This window comes from Coturnix japonica, chromosome 8, assembly GCF_001577835.2.
Source record: "Coturnix japonica isolate 7356 chromosome 8, Coturnix japonica 2.1, whole genome shotgun sequence".
Lineage (NCBI taxonomy): Eukaryota > Metazoa > Chordata > Aves > Galliformes > Phasianidae > Coturnix > Coturnix japonica.
In genome coordinates this window covers 24,425,602-24,447,598 of record NC_029523.1, presented here as the reverse complement: position 1 = coordinate 24,447,598, position 21,997 = coordinate 24,425,602, and the positions used below count along the sequence as shown (strand labels likewise).

The following is a 21,997-nucleotide window of genomic DNA, read 5'->3' as shown; positions in this document are numbered from 1 at the left end:
AGAGCAGAAGGGATGATCTCACCAGGGCTGCAGGCCCAGAAAGAGCAGCATGGGCAAGCGGAGGTGGGATATGCTGTGCATTACCTGCCTGCCTCTAACAAGACCTCAGTGAACTCAATAAAAAGCTGTAGTCAGTAGGCACACTAGACAGAGAGAATGAAGATTTTGCAGAGCTGGAGACCAAAGAAGTTGCTTACTAGTGGCTGAATAGGGAACAGCTGAGAGGTAGTGCTGTGCTTGTGCCACAAGCTCTGGGGTTATCAAGGTCACAGGTCTAGAGGAATAACAACTTCCACCACAGCACATACGCTTTCCTGCAGGCATAGGATGGCTCTGCATCCAAACCATTGCTGCACAATTCTCTGCTCCCCTATGCTCACTGACTGTGGTCAAGGCATTGGACACTGCTTAGCATGAAAGAAGCTAAGCAAGGAACGATTTACTCACTATTTCAGACTGTCAAAAAAATAAAATAAAAGGGGCATAAAACAGAATGATCAGGCAACAGATTTAAAGCAGGGAAAAGAAGCGGTTCTTCATTACAGAGTGCTGAGCTAAGCTGGGGCTCACTCCCATGAGATGCTGTGGAAGCCAAAATAAAGAATGGGTTAAAAACATCTGAGCACATCTCCACTGAAGGCTGTCAAACAAAGATGCAAACAGAGCCTCTGGCTCCTGAAACCAAGCTGCTTGCTGCCAACATCTGAGAGGCTGCACTCCGACATGCAGCACTGAGAAGCTGTCCTGCTGTTAGATTCCTTCCCCGAGTGTCCACTACCAGCTTCAGAAGCAGTGAAACGGACTAGTGAGCCTTTGGCCCAGCTGGGAAGAGCCATGCTTTTTTATTTGAACATCCACAGGCTGAAATGTGCTGCTCCTAGCTGCTGAAAAACAGAAGGATTGCAGTGGGTGCCCAGCTCAGGAAAGTTAAGATCTCAGGAGTGCTCCTGGATTTGTACAGAACTGGTGGATGAGGAACATCCAGAGTCAGTGCAGCACACACAGTGTGGGAAAGGAAACAGAAAAGGAGATGTAATAGAGTCTGCTTCCTGTTCCCATCCCTGCACTGTCTTCTCTCCCTCCCCTAACACTTCTCATTGCACATTTAAACTTTGGGTGAGAATGTTTGCCTTAAAGCAAAGCCTGTTTTCTCCTTCAGAACAAAGATCAAAATGAGTACAGTAGCTGCACTGTGTGCTGTGCGCAGCGATGGTTGTACTGGGAATGTTAATAAACAGCGCCAAGAGCAGAACTTCTGCATAAAAAAGGGTGTATGTTACAGCTCCCCTTCTCCCCCATTTCATGTAATATTTACACAGCTGTGCTTTGTAAAACGCGTAGGGGAGTTTTTTGTTATTATTTTTTGGTAATTTATTTACCTAAGATAGCCCAGCATCTGTTTTGTGGTGAGCTTCTTTCACAAAGTTTCACAGTTGCCTTGACTGATGCAGAAGGAGGTCATGGTCCTCACTCAGAGATCCGAAAACCATTTGTTTTGACCACTTAGCCATCCTGTTCGGCTAATTTGGGTTCAGTTCTGTGTTTTTGGTTTGTCCTCTGCTTGGAAATAGGCATCCCTTGGGGACTGGTCTGGCTAGGTGAGTATTTTAGTTATCTGTTTTATAAAATGCAGAAGTGCACAGGAATTTGGAATAATATGCATCATTTACTGGCTCTCAATATGCACTGGATATTGGCTCTGAAGGCTACTAATATTTTCCAGCTGCTTCCAAAACCCATGTCCAGTGCAGCCTTTGCAAAGGGTCCTTTCCCATGACTGCCTATACAGGTGATGGATAATTTTCCTGTGGCCTTAAGAATTAATAAAGCTGAACACTTTTGTACCAGTATACCAAGAGATAAAAATATAGCTTCTGCTTCCCAAACACATTAGAAAAAGCAAGTCTGCTGATCTCAACTGCTAAGACAGCACATGAAAGGAATGCAGTCCATTTCCTAACCAAGATCTAATCTATAGAAGAGTTTATAGATCCAAGTCAACATCCTGAATTGGTCCCAGAAGCAAATATAAAAAAAAAAACTAGTCCAACTTTCAGGAGACAGGTACAATGCTCTCAGTGTGCTTAATCCCATTTTGCAATTAAACAGTCCCATGCTGCACTATCAGATGATCTTTAAGGATAACTGTATCAGAGCAAATCCGCCTAGAACTCTCAAGAGTTGCATTTGACAGGCTCCAAATCAGCAAGAAGACAAACAGAGAGGGCTTCTGTCCTCCTTCTGTCCTCAATACTTGAGCTTTCAGAGAAAGTGTCTGCTTTTGTTGCTATATGCTACACTGAGGAAGAGCATTGCTTTTGCTCAGTGACACAAGTGAAATATAAACTACTTCACTGCCTTTTCTTTCTTTCTGTACATTAAACAGGAGAGGTGGCAGAACATGGCTCAGCCAGCAAGGACATGTGAAGAACATTAGGAAGGTGGACTACTGAAGCAGCACACCCATCCCAGGAATCCTTTCATCTTTGGGAGGCGTTTCTCCAGCCTTTGTCAGGGAAGAGTTTTCTATGCACTAAATTCTCCCTATCGATCTGATGAATGATTCAGATGAAGCCACTTGTGTGGAGCCAGAGATGAGTTCAGGTGCTCTCATGGCTGTTGGGGCACACACTGAAGATCTGCTTTTAACTTGGTCATTAAAGTCCATGCAAACAGCACATGTGTCTGATGGTGTCACAAGTAAAGCAATTTCTGCAGTTTTTAACTAAACTCCTGCAGGGCTCTACCCATTTTTCAGTGATGGACTTCCTGATGTCTGGAATTAGATGCAGAAAGCAAAGCCACAGCACTGAGTGGCTGACTTCTCTGGGGCCATAATAAAGAGGTGTCTTACTCAGGGGGCTACAGCAAGCTGGGTATGTGCCCAAACACCTGCATGGGACTTTGTTTTATTCAAAACAGAAAGAGTCAAGGGCTGAATCTCAGGGCCAAGTTTGTTGTGGTGTCTGCTTTCTGAGAGTGGGAGAGTGGGGGGGAAGGGGCCTTTGAGATGTGTGAAAACATACAGAAGTTTTCAGTCAGAGCAGAGACTTTTCAATTAGTATTTCTTTTCCCACCTCTCACTTCCCTCCATGGTATAGAAACAGCAATGCCAACAGCATGGCATGTTGTCACAGGTCTCATGCTGCTATTGAATTGCCAAAGAAAAGCTGAGCTATTGATCCAGTGGTAATTTGCTGTCAAGATGACTATATCTATTAAAGCAAATGAGTAGTGTTCATCAAGTTGAATGATTAACATTACTGCAGAAGACTGACAATACTCAAAGCACCACAACTGAACTGCTGCATTTTTCCTGGCTCACTAAGCTCTAACTTAAGAGTTTAAGTTACCCATTAAGGTTCAGTTCTGGAAAAATTCTGTTTAAAATAAACAACAACTTCCATTGGTGAGTAACTCATCAACTATGCAGCAGCCTGATTCTGATTGCCTGGCAGAGAAACACACACATTTTGTACAGTATCTGATAAAAGATCTATAATGTGCTAACACAAACCTATCATGTAGCACCTGTGACTAACAGATTGTGATATCAAAGTCTTGATGCCTAAGTGCTCCTGCAAATGCATTAAACTCTTAGCGGCAGGAACTGTAGACTGCCAGTGACAAGGAGCTGATACAGTATTTCAGTAGAAGTTGATAAAGTGCTAGTGCTCTATGGAGAAAAATCTTGAAAACCACTGGGCAGCTTTTGTTTTGATGGGATACTGTAGTGCAGAGAGCAGGGATGAGGGAACACAAGACTCCACAGAACCAAAATTATTTAATAAAAGCTCCATACTTTGCAGTAGCTGGAGCATGCTCTCATACTACATTTAACTTCAGGCATCTGCCCGTTCACCTGAAACCAGCAGCATCCACACAGGCCATGCTAATTCCATGTACAGTCATGGAAGCAAGAAAGGCAACATGAACCCAGTCATGCTCTGCTTCTCACCTGCAGCAGAACCTGCAAGAGCTGGGAGAAATGATGGAAATTGTGTGTAGTGCTTTGGAGGTGGAAAGTGTGGGTTTGAGTGGGAATGGTGAAGCAAGTAAATGAGTCCTAGATACAGTACACAGCTTAACAAAGCTCAGGAAGCATTCCTTAGAGAAAAGGAACAGTTAAAATTATCTCAAACCAACAAGGCAGCAAGTTCTGCCTGCTGTAGACCTCTTAGCATCTATAATAATCAGAAAGATCAACACAGTGGAATGGTGATGCAAGAGGTGTAACAACAAAGGGACTAATGCAATAGAAAGGTGCTACAAAGAAAAAGCACTCACCCATCTCCAAAGATTTAGGCTTGCAAGGGAAACTCCACACAACAGAGAACAACAGACAGAAAACCTACCCCAGTGGCAGACAGCCCTTAAATGAGGTCTAAGAGAGTTGGAGGCTCCATCCCTATCTGTCCCACAGCTGAACTGCCTTCACCTGTGCTCCCAGGGCTGACTGAGTCCTTTCCCCAGGTGCTCAATCAGTGGTTCAGGCTGTGACTCAGCAGTTCCCATTCAGTAACTTTACAGCTTAATGGTACAAATCAGCTTGATGATATCCTCTCTGTAAACCAAAATGTTCCGGTGATCAGAGAAACTGGATCTGTTTCTCACCTCCCATTAGAAAGGCCAGACTATACAATGGCTGGAGGTTGGTTTGGTTGTGCAGTGTGTTTGCTGTCTTGTGATATTAAGTTCAAGGAAGGAAAAAATGGTACCAACTCCTGCTGATAGAATGTCAAGGTGTCTAATGAAGCTGCCACACAGAGAAGGTGCAGTCCTCATTCATGGCTATGTGAATGTGCTGCTTGGTTGTTCTTTACACCCTAAAAACCCTAAAAGAGGGCCACACAGTGTCACATTTGGGAAATACTGAGTAAATGCAATTGGCTGGGATCCTGGATGTAGACCTCCTCTGGATACAAGAAATTGAGATCTTTCCTTGTTGTTTTTTTCTTTCATAAATGGGTCTATGAGTACCCAACAAAATCAGCTTAAGGAAGTAACTGTAAGCCATGTAATTCCTATGCCTACTTGTGATCTAATGAAACCTGTCCACTTCAGCAAGTCACAGAATAGTAATGCCAGAATTTGATTTGATATTGATTGTTTCAGGTTTGAAGTTGAATGTTCCCTCAACAAAAAAGGGATTATTTTTCTTTCTTTTTTTTTATCTTTACATTTTTCATACTTTCTACAGTTAGTATTTTTTTAGTCTTTGTCAGTAGTGTAACACAGTCATTGCAAACTTCTCTGAGCTCTCAGTGTATGATGCTGATTTTTGATGAGCCTATAGACCTTTTGCTTGAGGCCAGTTCAGATGTAGTCTGCATTGCTGATGCTGGGATATATTGTCTTTACAGATTGTCTTTTCTACCTGGTGCCAAATGACAACTGCGTTTAGGGCACAAAGAGCACAACCTATGATCTCCCTTGTACCACTTCTCTGGTATTTCCAGATATAACTCTCAGTAGACTTTGAGAACAAACTCATCTGATCTGTTCTTGAATGAGTCTTTCTGACTCGCAAGGCATTGATAAAAGGTCTTTTGTGAATACAGAGAAGAAGCTTTTTTGCATGTTGAAAGCCTTTTACAAAGGCAGCCCGTTCCAGATTTCAGAGGGCAGTAGCTGAAACAGCTTGGACCAGTTGCCTTCTATAACCAGCAACGGGGAGAGATATGGCACTCGTAAGTTAGGGGTCACTGCCACTGCAAGCAGAATACTCCAAAATAAGACCTGAGCTCTACAGCTGCATAGAAATTGCTCAGAAATTATTTTCAGAGAGTCCCATAGATGGTGGCATGAGAATGAACAGTTCTAGCCTGAATGGCATAGCAAGCAATCCTGAGGCTGACTTTAACAGTATCTTTACTATCAAAGACGTGTCCAGCAGTCTAACAGGGAACTCTAGCCCACTGTAAGTTCATATAACACTATCAACTTCATGAGCCACTTGTCTTTCAAGCAGGCAGTGTGAGTGTGATTACTAATTCCTGGAGGTTTTTTGTGCTGAAAGACTCAGCTGGTTCCTGGGTTTTTGAAGGTGAAGTTGCATGAGAGCACAGCACAGTGTGATGAGAACAGCCATCCATCTGCCAGCAGGAGGACCAGAACTCCCCCCAGCATGGAAGTGGATGCAGGGCAGGACTGCAACTGAAGCAGAGCTAAATGTCCCCTCTGAAATCTTGAGGAGTACAAACACCTTTCTTGGAATTACTGTCCTCCAGGGACTGCACTCACTTGTGGAAGTACAAGCCCTAGGAAGATCTAAGTAAAGAAATTAAGAGGATGCTCTGAATTTGCATTTTAAACATTTTTCCCATGTGACGCTATAGAAATACAATGGAAGTAAAATTGGCAAACACTGTCCATATGCTGCACTCCAAAATGACTGGCAGAGCACGATGAGAACATTACTCCTGGACTGAATCAGAGTGCATTAGAAAACATGTAAGTGGGATGCCGATATATATAAACTCAATCTTCTCTGATGGAATTAAAAATGGTATATCTGTAATTACAACTCACCCCTATTGCCATCAGACCTGCCACAGAGCTGAATGGGCCAGCTTTGTACCTGAGTTCAAAGCCAGGATGATGATGCCTTATTTTCCTACTAAAATCATCTTTACCTCTCTTGCCCTTCTTCTCAGTTAACAAGAGTTATGTACTGAAAGTGCTGAGATAAAGTAATGGTAAGGAGGATACCGCAAAAGGTATTTGAAAAGCAGAAGTAATTTACTACATGTCTGCTTTGTTTTACTTCCTAAGCCTTCCTGTTTTGAGAGGAAATTCATCTTTTCTGGCAGACTCCAGCCTTTCTAGGCCTGAGAGCTCCCCAGGAGCTTTCGAGTGCAGGTAAATGGATGTGAGACTCAAGGAGTACAGTACAAGAACACGGAATTAATGTCAGTTTTTGCTTTGGTTGTCACATCTGACGTATAAGGAGAGTGCTATATCCTTGTTTGCAAGAAGCATCTAGATGTAAAAAACACAAGGCTGAGTCCTCCGCTCATTACTGTGAGTTTGAAATGCCAAGAATGGAAAGGTCACGTTGCTGGTGGGTGAAGCAGATAGGACCTATGCCCAGCAAGGTCTCCGTGTGAAACAGATGTTGGGGTGCTGGGAGCCCCAGGGGACCTCCTGAAGACAGAGCTCTGAGGAAGGAGTGTGGCTGGACAATAGGTGCAGCATGGATTCTGCACGCAGCGGAGACCCCAAGAGTAGGCACAGGGGAAGCATCCACTGCCTAATCTAAATAGCACACAGAGTGGTTTTGTCCTCTTCTGTTCTCCTGCCAGTTTGCACATATGTTCTGAGTATACAGCCTGCCCTCCAAAGACCACTTACAGGGGCAATCACAGGGAAGCAAAGCAGGAAGAAAGTATCCAAAAAGGGAATTTGTTCAAGAGAAAAAAATGGAGACAGATGTAGAGTGACTAGTCACGGCTGGCGGTAAATAACCCTCTGCCTGGAGTGCTCTCTATGAGGAGCTCACATGTTCCATTTCATATTTCCTTTCTAGGAAGTCAAATCTTTATTTTCCTGGCATTTGTTCCTTTTTTCTTTCCCTATATATTTTTCCCCTCTGTATGGTCTGAAATTGTTTTCTCCTTTTCCATTTCTTTTCTGTGCCGTGTTCTCTTTCAAGTGTGGCATTTCTCCAACCACCATGCGGGCCTCATTTCCCCTCACTGTCCCAGGCAATACCTTCTGCCGTAGCCCTCTGTGCATGAGCTCTGCTCTCCCTCCATAGAGGCATAGATATACAGAGAGCTCCGCGTTTGCTCCTGTGTCATAGTCCCCACTTTTTCTCATGTGCACACCTCAGAATTAAGCAAATGCAACACACATAGACAGAATATTCATCCTCTCACTCCCATAAACCTGTCAAGGCTTATAGGCCAAGGAGCTATCTCTGCCTAAATCTAAATCCCCTGTGAGGAAGCAGTCTACTCAAAGGTAATAAAGCCAAAGGATATATTATTATCTTTGGTGTGAATCCTACTGGGCTGGGAGGTTGGCTGCTGGCTCCTCTCTCTGAACTTTCCCTCTCAGCCAGAACAGCCATCCCACAGACAAGTCTAAGCTTCCTTTCCTTGGTCTGATTTCTTCCTCCCGTTGTTTGGCTGGTAACCCAAAGGACAGGGTTTAATTATGGAGCTTGGAAACCTGGCTTACACTGCTCTGCCAGCACAGGACAAAACGTCAGCCTGCCTTCACAACCAGCATCGTTCTGCACCATTGATATATGCCTTATCCCACACAGAATAAAGAGAACCGCATGGAAGAGAAGCCAGGGAAAACAAAAAGATGGTTTTAGTTTTTAGATTTCTGAGAATTTCACTGAGAAAAGGCTAAACACAGAAGTTCAGAGATTACTGTACATTAAAATAGCCATGGTTTTTGATTGTAAGTTAAATAAATGGCAAGGCCTTTCTCTGGACAAGAGAGATGTCGGAAAGAGCATGTCTGAGACAGAGTAGGGGTTCCACCCCTTCTGGAGGGTGGCAAGACACCAGGTAACACATAAATCCTAACATCATTCGCGTGGCCTTCAGGTGACCATTATATTTTCTAGGCAGATGCCCCATTGAAGACTCATGAAATGTTTTATGTTTATGGAGACACAGCATCCATGTCAAACACAGAGGCCAGAGGTCAGTATAGGGCGCAGGTGTGGTAAGGCACAGAGCTGTGTGCTGCACTGGGGCAGGATGTGTCCCTCAGTTACTGTGGGGGGCGCACCTTGTACTAGGTACATACTGCTGATGGCCATGGCAGAAGTCTCAGGGTGTGGCCAAGGCTATAGCACAAAGAATTAAACTGCATCCCACGCAGGCAGGATAAAGCTCTTTTTCTTCTCAGCTGCGACAGTGATAGATAGCTTGATGAATCTAAGCTACATCTAGTTGGTACCTGGCTCCTTATGTTGCAAGGCGATTTTCTGCCATTTTACAGGCAAGCCTGGTCAGAAACTGGAATTTTTCTGTTGTGAGGAAGGTCATGAGGAAGGAAATGCCTTCTCTGCCTTGTTCGTGCCTCTCTGAGAACCTCAGGACATGGGCAGTTTTGCTCCTCTGTGATAAGCACCCAGTGGGTAGAGAGTAGTGGTGCAGCTTGAAACCCTGATCCCACCCATGTGTGTAAGGCTTTAAGTTCTCTTCTTGCCCAGCTCAGCACTGCAGTGCCACTATCTAAGCAGGACTTAGATGAGACCAAGGTGATGACCACATGTGGGGAAAACCACCAGAAGTGACAGCAAAATTAATAGCCAACCTCTGGCTGTTGTACAAATGAAGAGCTTTTGCCATTAATAAAGAGGACCCCAAACTTTGGGGGGAGCTAGCCTTCAGTCTGACAATGATGTAGAAGCAGTGAACCAGTCAGCATTTAGCCATCTGTGTCTGTGGAAGAGGTTGTGATCTCTCCTTTCGATGGGCGCCGAGCTTTTGTTCATGTTTTTGCCGCTCCGTGAGCAGCGTAGTTTAGTACAAGGTAAAGCTCTGCCTTACATCATCTGGAGGCTGGAGCTGATGGAGGAAACAGCCCTTAGCATCCAAGGAGCAGGGCACCTCACTGAAAGCACCAGAGCCTCAGGGACCACGGCGGCACGGCAGTCACAGGGAGCCTGGCACTTGTCTGCCTGCAGGTCCACCCTCTGCTCCTGCCAAAGTGCCACATCTGCAGTCAATAAGGGCCCACAAGCTGGCTCCTCCTCATTAGAGGAGAGAGGGCAGCTGGCAGGGGATCCTCCAAGGGCTCTCAGGCACGGGAATCAGTCCCCTCCCAGTCTGGAATAGCCCAAATTTGGTGACTTTCTGGGCATGCAGTAAAGGACAGCTGTTTGACAGGGTCTCTAGAGAAAGCTGTGGGTATGTTTCCTACATGATGAAGGATATAGGTGGCTGGCCAAGTGCCAACAGACCTGATTTTAATGCTGTTCAGGTTGAATTTACTTTTCTGTGCTGTATAGTTCATTATACACAGTGTCCCGGACAAGCGTGTGTTGTTTTAAAACAAACCAAAACCATACTAATTTAAATCCAAACTAACAAGGAAGGAAAAAAAACATGTGTTGCAAAAGACCCTTTGGGTTGCTTAGAGGGCCTTCTCAATACTGGGAGGCTTCTCAAACACCGTGCGATGAAAGCACTGCCTGTGTTTATCTAACAAATAAGACCTCTGTTATTTTTATTGGCAATAAATATTTGAATATTCAGCTGTAACCAAAATAGAGACATCAGCTTCACCTTATATGTAGCAGTGACCCAGAAAAAGATTTGCAATAGTAATAAGCACCCAGATCATCTCACGGGAGAAGTGACCAACAGACAGCTGAGTATGCAACGTAACCCAAAAGATGATCAGCAAGAAAGATCACACACAAAAACTCACTGAGAAGAAGCAGAAGAGCTGCTTCCTAAAGCTTATGGAGTTTAATACCAAGTGATAATCATTGCGATACGAAGTCTCCAATCACACTTCATGGTATTGCAGACGATCGTAAGTCTCTTAAACGTCATTACTAAGTGACCTCAAGTGTTGTACAGTGCTCAAAAGGTCCTTCTGCCTTACATGAGTTTGGGGATATTTATTTTAACAGGATAAAGGTGGGACACACCCCAGACAGGTACTGCTTTTTTGCTAAGAGAATGTCACTGCTATCCCAGAACTGAATCTGGACATTTTGACAGACAAAGACAGCGTATCTCTTGCTACATTATTTAAATACTTAAGATACTTGGCAAAAATACAGAAGTGACACAATACAGAAACATTCGCAGCTGCAGGAGCAATAAAACCACCACAGCATTTTCATTAGGCTGACCTTTTCTCACGAGAAGCTACCAGATTTTGATAATAGATCACCTTCTATTCAGCATTCACTGTATTCTGATAATAAAACTGAGCAATTCTGTTTTCAGGCTCCTGAAAGCCGTGGCTTACCTGGCTCCACTTCATGCCATCCACTTGACTGGCTGCCACTTCCTGGAGAGCGCCCTTGGCTTGTATAGAACGGCTCCTCACCAGGACTGTCCATCTCATCCTCCACAGATTTGATACGTTTTGTAGAGCTGAAAAAACAAAAAATGCATAATAAATATTACGTATGTGGGAAGGAACAAAGGCACTTCTTTTGGGAGGTAGATTGCTAGCACTGCTTGAGCCTAATCTGCTTATGGGAAAGACAGCAGATTGAGGGTCCTGAGAAGGGGAGGTACAAGTCCTGCACAGCCACTCAGCCTCCAACCATCCACTTTTTGTTTCTGATATGCTTTATTTTCAATGGCTATGCTTCGATGTGAGACAAACAACCTCTCATAGGTCTGAACTGAGCCCCTAAACTGGTGCTAATTTAACAGTTTAAGAGACAGTCTAACATCTTGGCTTTTATAGGTCAAAAAGTAGGACATTCTTCAGAGAACACAGAGGTCAGTAGAAGAATTTAATTTCTATTGCATGATTTTTGCAATTGGAATGAATATGTTAATGACACGCAAGTCATTTTAATTGTCAGATTTTCTGAACAGCTTATTCTGAACCACACATTACGGGTCCCTCCAAACTTATATTTTCATTTAACTGTAGCTGTTTAATTAATCCAGATTTCAGTCTCCTAAGAAGTGTAGATGAGTAAAAGGTGGACAAATCCATTAGTGATTCATGTGCTTACATTATCATACAAGCATAAGCATTTTACTCCTTAAGTGTTTGCCACCAAGCATAAGGAGCCCCACTAGGTAACTCTGACCAGTACTGACCCTTGTCAGACATCACACCTCCCTTCCCCATGGCTCAGGGGACAGAAGAGCCCTCTCAGTGGTTTCTGGTGGTCGCTGACTCAGAGTCAGCAGTTTGGTGGGGAGAGGATCCCAAAGCCAAAGACATTCAGGTTGGCTCTGTTTTCTATAATGACTTGTACAGACTGCGTGGGGACATTACTGAGAATTTCTCTTTTAAGTACTTTTCCAAGGCTGTGTCAGCTCACTTTTTACCCCAAATCTGTATTCTATTAAGATTTAAAGCATTCAAGAACAGGCTCCTTTCTATAGAGGGAACATATTTAAAAGACATAAAATCTTCCAATTTCTACTAGTCTAAAATGTGCAGCCTCCACACAGCTCTTCACCCCAAGGTCTGCACAGGTACCAGAAAGCAGCTGGTGAGAAACAGGAAGGACAGTTCTTGTGGTATGCATGGAATGTAGGTTTGGCCATTCCTTAATTTAGAGAATTGTTATGTGTCAGTAGGGGAAACTGTGTGCGTACAATATAATTACCGCCTGATAATTCCACTGAGTCTGTGTATTTAAGAAATATACTTTTTTTCTTCCTGGGAACAGCCTAATGAGAGGAAAACAAACATATTACCAAGTTATTAACTACCCGTGCTGTTTATAATTAGGTCCTTATCACTGCTAGCTATTTGCAGAAGAACAGAAGAGCAACAGCGGCGCTCTTAAGTAACACTAATAACCCCACATCTTTGGGAGTCACCATCAAACTCTACCTGAGAACGGTGCTGGTGATGAGCACTCAACATAGGGTGGGTGCAGAGTTTAGATGCAAAGAAGGAGAATAAAGTTTTTAACTGATGTGTAATGGAAATTTTAGTCACCATGCTTCCTGGTGTACACTAAGTGCAAGATGGAAAACATTTTTGCCATCGCTCCAAGATGCGAGAAGCTATGGCTAAGAGCATCCTTCCAAAGCTTTTCTTTTTAGAAAACAAAAACAATGGCTGTATTCAAACTACAGAGCCTTCCTACATGTGTACTTGCTTACTGCAAAGCTGGTGGCACAGCCGACTGAGATAGAAATGTAAAACAACCCTGGGCTGAAGTTAGACTTTCTTGTCATGTCTTTGAAATAAGTGATCTGTTTTGGCTGTGGGGGAAAAAAAATCAATCTGGTTCTTTAATAGTGTTCAAGACTACTAGAGTGACTGAGCTTGTTTATAAATCTAATCTCATGGATGGTTAAAGTAAAAGGATGGGGTAAAAAATAAAAAATATCCTTGTCTGGTAGGTGGCATCTAAGCCAAAACAGCAGTGAGACTCTATAATCGCCAGCATTAACCATTCACCATTTTCAAGTAAATGAGTCACAAATTTCTAAATGCAATTTGAAATTGCATTTAGATGCATATACCCACGTTATAGGGTAAGGCTCTAAGCTTATGTTGATCTCAGAGACAACACTTTAAGATCAAGGATGCATATAAGTCTATCTTAAGGCTGTCCTGCCGGGACAAAGTGACACGTCTCAATATGCTCCCAAGTCTCTTCCATTAAAACTTCAACAATTCCAGCAGAGCTTCTCTCAGTACACCAACACAGGAGCCAGAGGTTACACAGGGCAACACAACTGATTTCCTTCAAAGCCTGTATACACAAAAAGAACTTCAGCAGCAATCCAGGTGAACATTTGGCTCCATGAATCTGAAGCAGCTTCCCATCCTAAGGTCCCCAAACAACTTGTCAAATAATTTAATGGTTACTTTCTCAGATGAGTAATGGTGTTTGCTTGAGTTTCCAAGTAGCTAGGCAGTAGGCGGAGATTAAATTACCTGGTAGAGGATGTGCTAGGTAAAGACCTCCTCATTGCTCCTGGGCTCATGCTGTAGTATGAAGAACTTTCCAAATCGGAGAGGGAGAAATTAGGGCCTGTTCCTGCAGCTATTGGTGCTGGGGAAACAAAAGAGAGCACAGTCAGTAACTCAAGTGAATATGGCATGAATTGCACTTCAAAACCATTTTCTCCTTCCTCATGTGTGTGTTTATTTTCACAATGAGAACAGGTGGGATGTGGAAATTAAGAAATGCTAATGGAAACTGGCATTGCAATCAAGAAAATGTAAATTTTATCCAGAATACAATGTTCCATGACTCTTTCTTACATTCCTCCAATGATACCCTTTCTTTAAGAAAAAAACACACAATTATAACAGCACTTCTATTCAGCTTCTTCAAGCTCTGCTTTTCTATTAATATAACTCTAACATTTAATGAAACTTGTTGCTTTTGTTTTAGGACAGCACCGCATTTATTAGTACAGTTACGAGTAGGCTGCATCATCCCTGTAGTGTGCTTGGCATAATCTGCCTGCAGTACAGGCAGGGAAATACACACCTCAGGACCTCTGGAGTGTACGTGATGTACATCCCCAAGCAAAGAGGTTACAAATCTCCCCGGAGAAAGCACAAATGCAGATGAGAAACCCAAGTCCTCTTCTGCCTGTGAGCAGCTGAGTTTTGCTCTGGTCTCTCCTCCAGCTAAATCAAAGCAAGAGACATTTGCCTCAAAAGAAACATTATCCGGTGACTACCTTCCACTGTTCACCTCTCACTAAATTACCCAGCACCTAAGTTTTATTGTAAGGGATATGAACGCCTTTCATTTCCATGTCCTAAAGCCTTGGTTTTCCATTAAAATATTACGAGCTCCTACACACTCTAAAGTTTTCAAGCACAAGCCTATGAACCCCACGTGCTGTAATCTTCTGGGAACAGAGGAGTCTAATGTTAAAGTCAATGGATAATGCATTTCCCAAAAAAATGCAACTGTACGGCATGCGGTCCCATAGCTGCTATTGCTGTCCCAGTGCTATTTGCAGGACAAAGCAACTTGGGAAGCTGACAATTACAGATCATGATTTTCTCTCACATTTCAGAGACATCTGAAAAAAAGGACATAGCGCACAATAAAAAGCACAAGTTTGGCCTGGAACGTATTGTCTGAGAGCCCCGATTCACAGCAACAAAGGCGAAGCAGTCTCAATGCCACACAAAGATGCTGAGCCAAGTTTAATCTTTGGTCTGAGAACCTGGCCTGTTTTCAAAGACGAAAAAATCTTTCACTCCGACGGGGCAGGAGTGAGGAAATGAAGACAGGATAGCTCGTATCACCCAGCAAACATGTCTGGGCTGAAACACAGGCCTTCTGGGAGTGCTGCCATTGACTGTAATGGGGCCAGTATTTCACCCCAAGACTTAAGGAGCTCACAATGTCAGATTTGACAGAGGAATAATGTAGTTTTGCAGCTGCCTCATCATCCCCACAAGACAATTAGTTGTTGTTTGGCAAGGATCTTTTAAGAACGTCATTGAGACAGAAAGGGAACAGCCTGGATAGCCGTGGACTTTTAAAAGCATGAGATGGAAAATACACAACGCTATTAAAACTTGAAAAAATCTGGAATGACCATTAAAAGGAACGGAGTTGGGAAGTAATTTATGACAAGAACACTCAAACCCTTTGTTATCTTCCCTTAACTATCATACGCTTCCCGTATACTGAGTATATGAGAGGGTGTGTTAACAAAAAGAAAGAAAAATTAAGCGCAGTAAAATTAACTCGTTTTATCAATTTGTGCTTTCTGCAACAGTTTCCTGACAGCAGCTACGAGAGGCTGTAAAACTGATGAATTTGCATGGAAAAAGAAACCAGTGTAAGTAATTTGTGTAAAAGGTAGCACGGACATGGACTGCTATAATTCAGACACCCTGCAGATAGCAGACTGCTGCAGTGTGAGCAGTTATGGGTTAGAAAAATGACCACACTGCAGTCAGTCTGACTTGAATGGAAATCAATCATAAAGGTACTCTCTGCAGCATCTACTCCACAGTTTTCAGCAACTTCCTTGCCAAACAGATTTCTGCTCTGCAAACCCTTCGCTGCTCGGTTCCTCTGCACCCTCTGCCTACCAAAGCCCAACTTCCAGGTTAAGCAGACTTTCTTTCCCAGATGGAGGAAGGGAAGCACCAAATCAAGGTGCTGTTTTTTTTCAGAGGCATGGTGTCATTCCTAACCACTGCAAGATGTAGGAAGCAGCTGCATTCCAAATAGATACAGAAGAAAAAATACTATCTGGATAATGCTTCTGTACTTCTTCTCACCTCCCTCTGCTACCCCTCTCTCCCCAGATCCTGGACATTTCTGCTCAAACTCTTGCACTGGTCCTAAAGAGAAGTGAGATGTACCTCCAGAAGAGATGCGGGGTAGAACCAGAGTGTTGCTAATGCACAAAGTAGCAAGTATGAAGAAGGATGCTTTCTTTATCAAGGGCCAAACAATGCTGCCTCATGCAAGAGCCAGCGTGCAACCTGCATGCTCCTCTGCAGAGGTTTTAGTGCTGGAGGGCTGTGAGCTCTGTGTCTCAGCTCCAGCCCTGGAGCTGGGTAGCACTACAGGCCTCCTGCACTGGACTTCAGCGGGCAGTAGGGCCTGATCTGCTCACTGCTGCACTGCCACTAAAAAAGTGCTGCCCTCTGTCCTGACAAACACTGCAGCAAAGTGACCACCTGATAGCTCAGGAACATCTCCCAAACAGGAAAAGATATCTGAAGGGTCAGTTGCGAGTCCAAACAATGCTCTACACCTCCATGTCTGAGCCAGGACTGCGTCCCGGCAGGGCTGCTGGAGGAAGGACCCCTCTTCCCTTGCATCACAGACGGGTACAGGACTGGGGAGGCTGCTGGCCCCACAGGAAGGCCCCGTGTCGGAGGCAGGCCTGGCTTGCCCCATAGGTCAGCATGTGGGGGTTTTGCAGGGGCTGATCCCAGTCCCAGGCTGCCGTTCCCCCCTGCTGTCAGCCCTTCCCTCACTGCCAGCTTGTTAGCTCAGATCTTCGCCCAAAACGTCAAGAAAAATAACAGAGAAATTAACAAAAAGCCCTCTGACTTAACTCAATTGGAATATTTATTTTGAAAAATTTATTAAATTAGAGAACAGGAAACCCACTAAATAAAACCAGCCAGGCTGGCATTTGTCTTCCTTGGAACATGGCACTCTCTTTTAGTCATGTTAATATTTAGCTTCTCTCTTTTCCATCTTTACGTATTTATTTTTATGAGGGGCTGGGATATGACTAAGATCATTACACGTGTAACACTGCAGTGAAGTGATAATGTGTTTAAGGTTAAACAGGAGAAACATGACATTTGACTAATAAACTTTTTCCTGTGTTGTGACTCCATAAACAAAGGGAAACACAGCGCTGCTGATGCAGAGAGGAAAGGGGATCTGTTTTCCCTTTTTTTTTTTTGCAAGGCATTGTCTCCTACACACCATACCGTTAGATACAAAGAGGCTGCGCTGAATACAACAGATATGAAATGTGTGATGTTCATTTTAAAATTACAAGTACAGCCCGCTATTGACCATCTAATTATGCTGAGTTCCATTTATAAACATAGCTAACCACTAAGTTTATAGAGACTTTTTGTGCTGCTTTAATAGGATATTGATCGAGAGCAAGGTTTGAGTGGACTGCCATTGAATTGTGTAATGGCATACAAAAGGCAAGGTCACGGCAACTGTTCACTCTATGCCTGCAGTCTATTTTTTATTATAATCTTTTTTTTCTTCTTCTCATAGCCAAGCTCAAATAGAATATTTGGGATAGCAGTGCTTTGCTAAGGAATATAGAGTATCTTTTTAAAATGTTAATTTTCATGCTGCTGACTTCTTTAACAACCTTCACTAGCGCAATGCTTAGTATAGCAGAAAACATACAGGCTGCTGTTGGGAGAGGGCTGCTTTACGATGCCGTGGCTTTCCCTCACGCACTCAGCGCTGGGATCTCAGCACAAGAAAGTTTCTCCCCTCCCAGACTGCAAGAAGGCAGCAGTGTCCTCACAGCCCTTCGCAGCCCTGCCTGGCCCAGACCCTGCACCTCGCGGTGGGGCTGGCAGAACATTCCCCACAATTTGTTTTGGCTGTGCCTGGCCTCTTGATGAGAGGTGGGAGGAAGTCGTGTTTCCTCCGCTGCATCCACGCTCTGTGCTGGGAGTGGCAGCAATTTACTTTCACTTCTTGCATGTGTGTACCCGCGTGGCAGTGAGACCAGCTTCAGCCCCCGCCAGCAGCACCCAGCCGGGGAGCTCGCTGCCTCCTGCTGCCTGCCAGGACCTGGCTCAGCGCTCCATCAATGCTTGGCTCTGCAGCAGCCGCCAACCACAGTGCGGCTGCCTCAAGCCTGGCACTCGCTGTGCCAGCAGCCTCAGTGCTGCAGGATCCCCGGCTCCTCCAAATGCCTTGGCCACAAAATCACCTCTTACCTGCGGAATTAGCATAACTTCCAAGGATAATTAGCGGAACCATTTCTGTGTTTATACAGAAGTGGTGAGCAACTTGTATGTATGCTTGTGTGCTTGTGGTTTCCCTGGCTCATTACAGGGACTAGGAGTCACCCCACTTGCTCCTTGCAGCTCTTCACTGCTCGCAGCTAACGCCTTAAAACTCAAAGTGTGGCATTTTCAGTCCAGGGTGCAGTGAGAATTCCCTTGTTTATCAGCATGAGGAATGATGTCATTTTGACAAATAACACAGCACAAAACAAATATGTTTCATTTGGCTCTAGCGAATGTTCATAAATCCTAAATCTTTCTTCACATCCTGGGCAACGCAGTTTATCTGGCTGCCTGAAGGACCTCCAAGGGAGGAGATCTTCCCAGCAGCTCTCTGCACAAGAGCACATGGTGCAGACTCAGTCTAACCGTGACTAACCCTGCCTCTGCCCCCCAGCCTCTGCCAAGTATGGGCTCCCACCCAATGGGACCATAAGCCAATAGCAGCAACCAAGTCCCCAGCCAGCATCTCTTGCAGAGGGCCTTCTCATGCAGGTATTTTCCTACTCAGGGCACACAGGGTTTGCTTGGTCAACAACAGGCTGCTCAGTCCACAAAAATGAACATCTTCAACTCTTCTGCTTCTGAGAATGTTGGTGTCAGCCTCTCTAGAGATGGGAGAACAAATTTCTCCACTATATGAAGGGTATCTGGGTGGACCGACACCACCTCCAAAGCTGCTCACACCTGTCTACTAATAATGTAAGACAGCTTGGTCTGCAGCATCCACAGCAGATCGGATGAAGAGAGAATGAGCTGCTTTTCAGGTGAACATGAATGATCTACTTTCTCTATTCTACGGGGCTTTGCAAGATTCAGTAGCTGGGTAGCATGTCGAAAGAAAATCTCCACCTCCAGGACTGAAGAAAGCAGGTTTCTGTTACCAAAGCAGTCTAGACTGGTTCAATAGCCCACAGAAAGTGTGACGATCAGAACTGATAGATAAGATAGACAATGGTAGCAGCTGACCTTTCGCTTGATTAATTAATTCCTTAGATTTGCATGACTGATACAACTGGCTACTACTTGAGACTCCATGCCATGCTCAACTCTGAGAACTTTAATAAATAAACCTGGAACACAAACTGCTCCCAATAATATTTCCTAAGAGTAACTTCAGACATCAGCAGCAAGCCACAAGCCAGTTAAAACCATGGGAAATCACATATTTCTATCATTATATTATCAAAAGCAAACATGGAAAGGATAATGGCAACAGGCATACACAAAGATGACCTCTGGAAAGCAGAGAAGGAGCACATGAGAAGGCAGCAGAGACTAAACATGACGGCTGCTATGGACAGGCAGGTTGCTTCCCTAGCCAAGATGGTTTTAAAGATGCAAGGACTTTTTTCAAAGTAAAAGCCAGGGGAACAGACCGAGGACATTTTGACTGCTCAAACTACAGATTTAATAGCTGCCGGTGGGTCTGGATAATGGCTGCTCATAAGCTGAGCTCCCCAGCATGACTCATGATCTGGTCTCAAATGAAGACATGGGAATACATAAACCACCCAGCAAGAGTTATATTGAAAAGCACACTCTTTAAAAGCCCTTACATGCCAATTTAGGCAAATATGCAGCAATTACTTTGTTGCTCCATTATGTTAAATTATTCTTTGAATATTAGCATGCAAATTCATATTGACTTCGCTGGGAATTTGTTGCTAGACTCTACACTAAATGAATCCTACTGGGTAGCCATGGTATGTCAGTCTGTGGACTTCTCAGACCACGCTAAGTAAACAAGGTTACGGCTGGTCAGTACATGTCTGGGACATCTCCAAGGAAAATCCAGGGTGCTATCAAAAGCAGTGCAGCTAAATCAGTTGCTGGCATTCTTCCCTCCGAGTCAGTTCTGAAGTGCTATCCCGATATGCTTTGGGGAGACTATTTTTGGTAGAGGTGCTGGCTTGTGGACAGGGTATAAAACACAGGTCTTGACCTCCCAGGATTATTGAAGAGCCCATGAGAAAGAGTGCAAACGCCCATGCCTGGGGCAGACAAAGAGCTGGATCTTTTTATTTTGACTACCATCACCTCTTTTTATTTTAGATGAAGCTCATGCCCGTCCTGCTCTCTCTGTTTGCAGTTGCCCTCCGTGTTGGAGGTGGTACATTTCAATGGAAAGCAGAGGGAATGTCTCAGACGCAGCTCATACTTTGTTTGCAAAAGACGTTGAATGCTAGGATTTTTGATGCATGATGTTTTAGTTTAGTTACAATAAAATATCTTGGAAAACTAATAAGCAGGAAACATGACTCTCATGAGGTCAGTGCCAAACTCGCAGGGGGGTTGGGACTGGGACGGCTGTACAGCTGTAAGTCCTGAAGCAGTGCAGTTCTCTAGCAGCCCTGTCCCCTGCACACATGAAGCATGGCTGACAGAGTCCAGAGGCAGTTCTGCTGTGTAGTGCTCCTACAGTGAAGATAAGATTGTGGTGAAGTGGGATGCCATGCAGGGGGGGAGGGAGAATCCTTTGGGCTTGAAAAGCCTCATGCTGTCGCACTGGGGTAATGTGACATGACAGGGAGGCATTCAGAGACTGGAGAGAACATGGCTTTGTCCACCATGGCTGCAGGTACCAGCAAGGTAGTACATGTAGCACAGCAAGTTAGATGTCAAAGTCCCTGTTTAAGCACTTCAGTAAGTAAGTGAACTGTTTACAAACTTCTGAGTCCTCCTGACTTTGTCCTTGTAACAAAACTCCCACCAGTTCTCAGGGAAGGGAACTCAGAAGAAATAGCTTCAAATTTTAATCTGCCTCTCTCTCCTGTCCATATACCTCTCACACCCACATATCTCCCACTGTTTGTGCTTTTCTTGCAGCTTCCTATTTCTGACTAGAAAGCCAATTTACAAGGGAGTGCAAGCCTTTCTGAAAGAGGAAATAAAACAGGAAAATCCTTACAGAAAGCCAGTGTTCTGACTCAAAACCACAGCTTCTTTGCTGGGGTTGTGCCAGTTAGTTTCCAGCCCCAGAATCTTAACTGTACGTTCAGAGCTATATATTCAAATATTCCTGTTATCCAGGAGAATCATTTTTATCACTGGCTGTACTGAATGGATTGGTTACAAAACTAAGGTATGAAAGGGACATGCAGTTGAATGGTTTTCCTAGAGCAGTGGCAATGGTGGGAATGTAATACTCCTGCATGGCTGCAGAGAAGATCCCCAGAGGACTGGTACCTACAGCCCTGCTTCAGCATATCAGAGGTTGTCCACGTTCTCTCCTTGGACCATCTGGATTATGTCATAGCAAAATACAATCAATGCGCCTTTGATCAATGGAACAAGGTGGTGACAGGTACTCTTAATTCACTGTTGTTAGTGAATATCGACAAGCCTGTAATGATCATGCTGCAGTGTGTCATTCATACTGGGGGCATTAGCATTCTTTAAAGGTCAAAAAACAAACCCTTCTACAAGACAGAATTCCATACAGTTAAGGGAAAATGCAAGAACTAAAAGAACTGCGCTCCTGAGCAACTGGAATCCTACATCTTCAGATGGTTCAGTAGTTGGCATTACTTACAAGTTCATTAATTTTCAGGTGTACAGTGTACATAGAATGGATGAATGCTATGTGGAGAAGTGGCACGAAAAAATTCCTGGTTGAAGCACACAAATGATTGGGTTTGGTGATCATGGCCTTTGGATCATGTAGGAAATCCACCAGCAAGCTGAACTGCTCAGCCGTGTCTCTGCACCCTCACACAGGGGCTGCCCATTTTCAGCTGAGCACCAGCTCAGCTCATCAACTTGCACATGCAAGTTTGCAGCACTTTTTTTTTTGTTGTTTAATATCAATTTCCTTCTTAATCTACAAGCTTTCGTTTTCCCACATTAAAGAATGTAGCAC

General features: G+C 44.1%; 1 protein-coding gene across 16 annotated transcripts in view; it reads right to left on the bottom strand.

Moving 5' to 3' along the window:
• NFIA (nuclear factor I A) overlaps positions 1 to 21,997 on the bottom strand; it is a 237,751-nt gene that overhangs the window by 66,140 nt on the left and 149,614 nt on the right. For all 16 annotated transcript variants that reach the window (XM_032446323.1, XM_032446321.1, XM_015870733.2 and 13 more), the window contains 2 exons: positions 13,576 to 13,693; positions 10,954 to 11,081 (listed from right to left, as the gene is read on the bottom strand). In XM_032446323.1, coding sequence (XP_032302214.1) covers positions 10,954 to 11,081; positions 13,576 to 13,693 — 246 coding nt within the window. The remainder of the gene's footprint in view (positions 1 to 10,953; positions 11,082 to 13,575; positions 13,694 to 21,997) is intronic.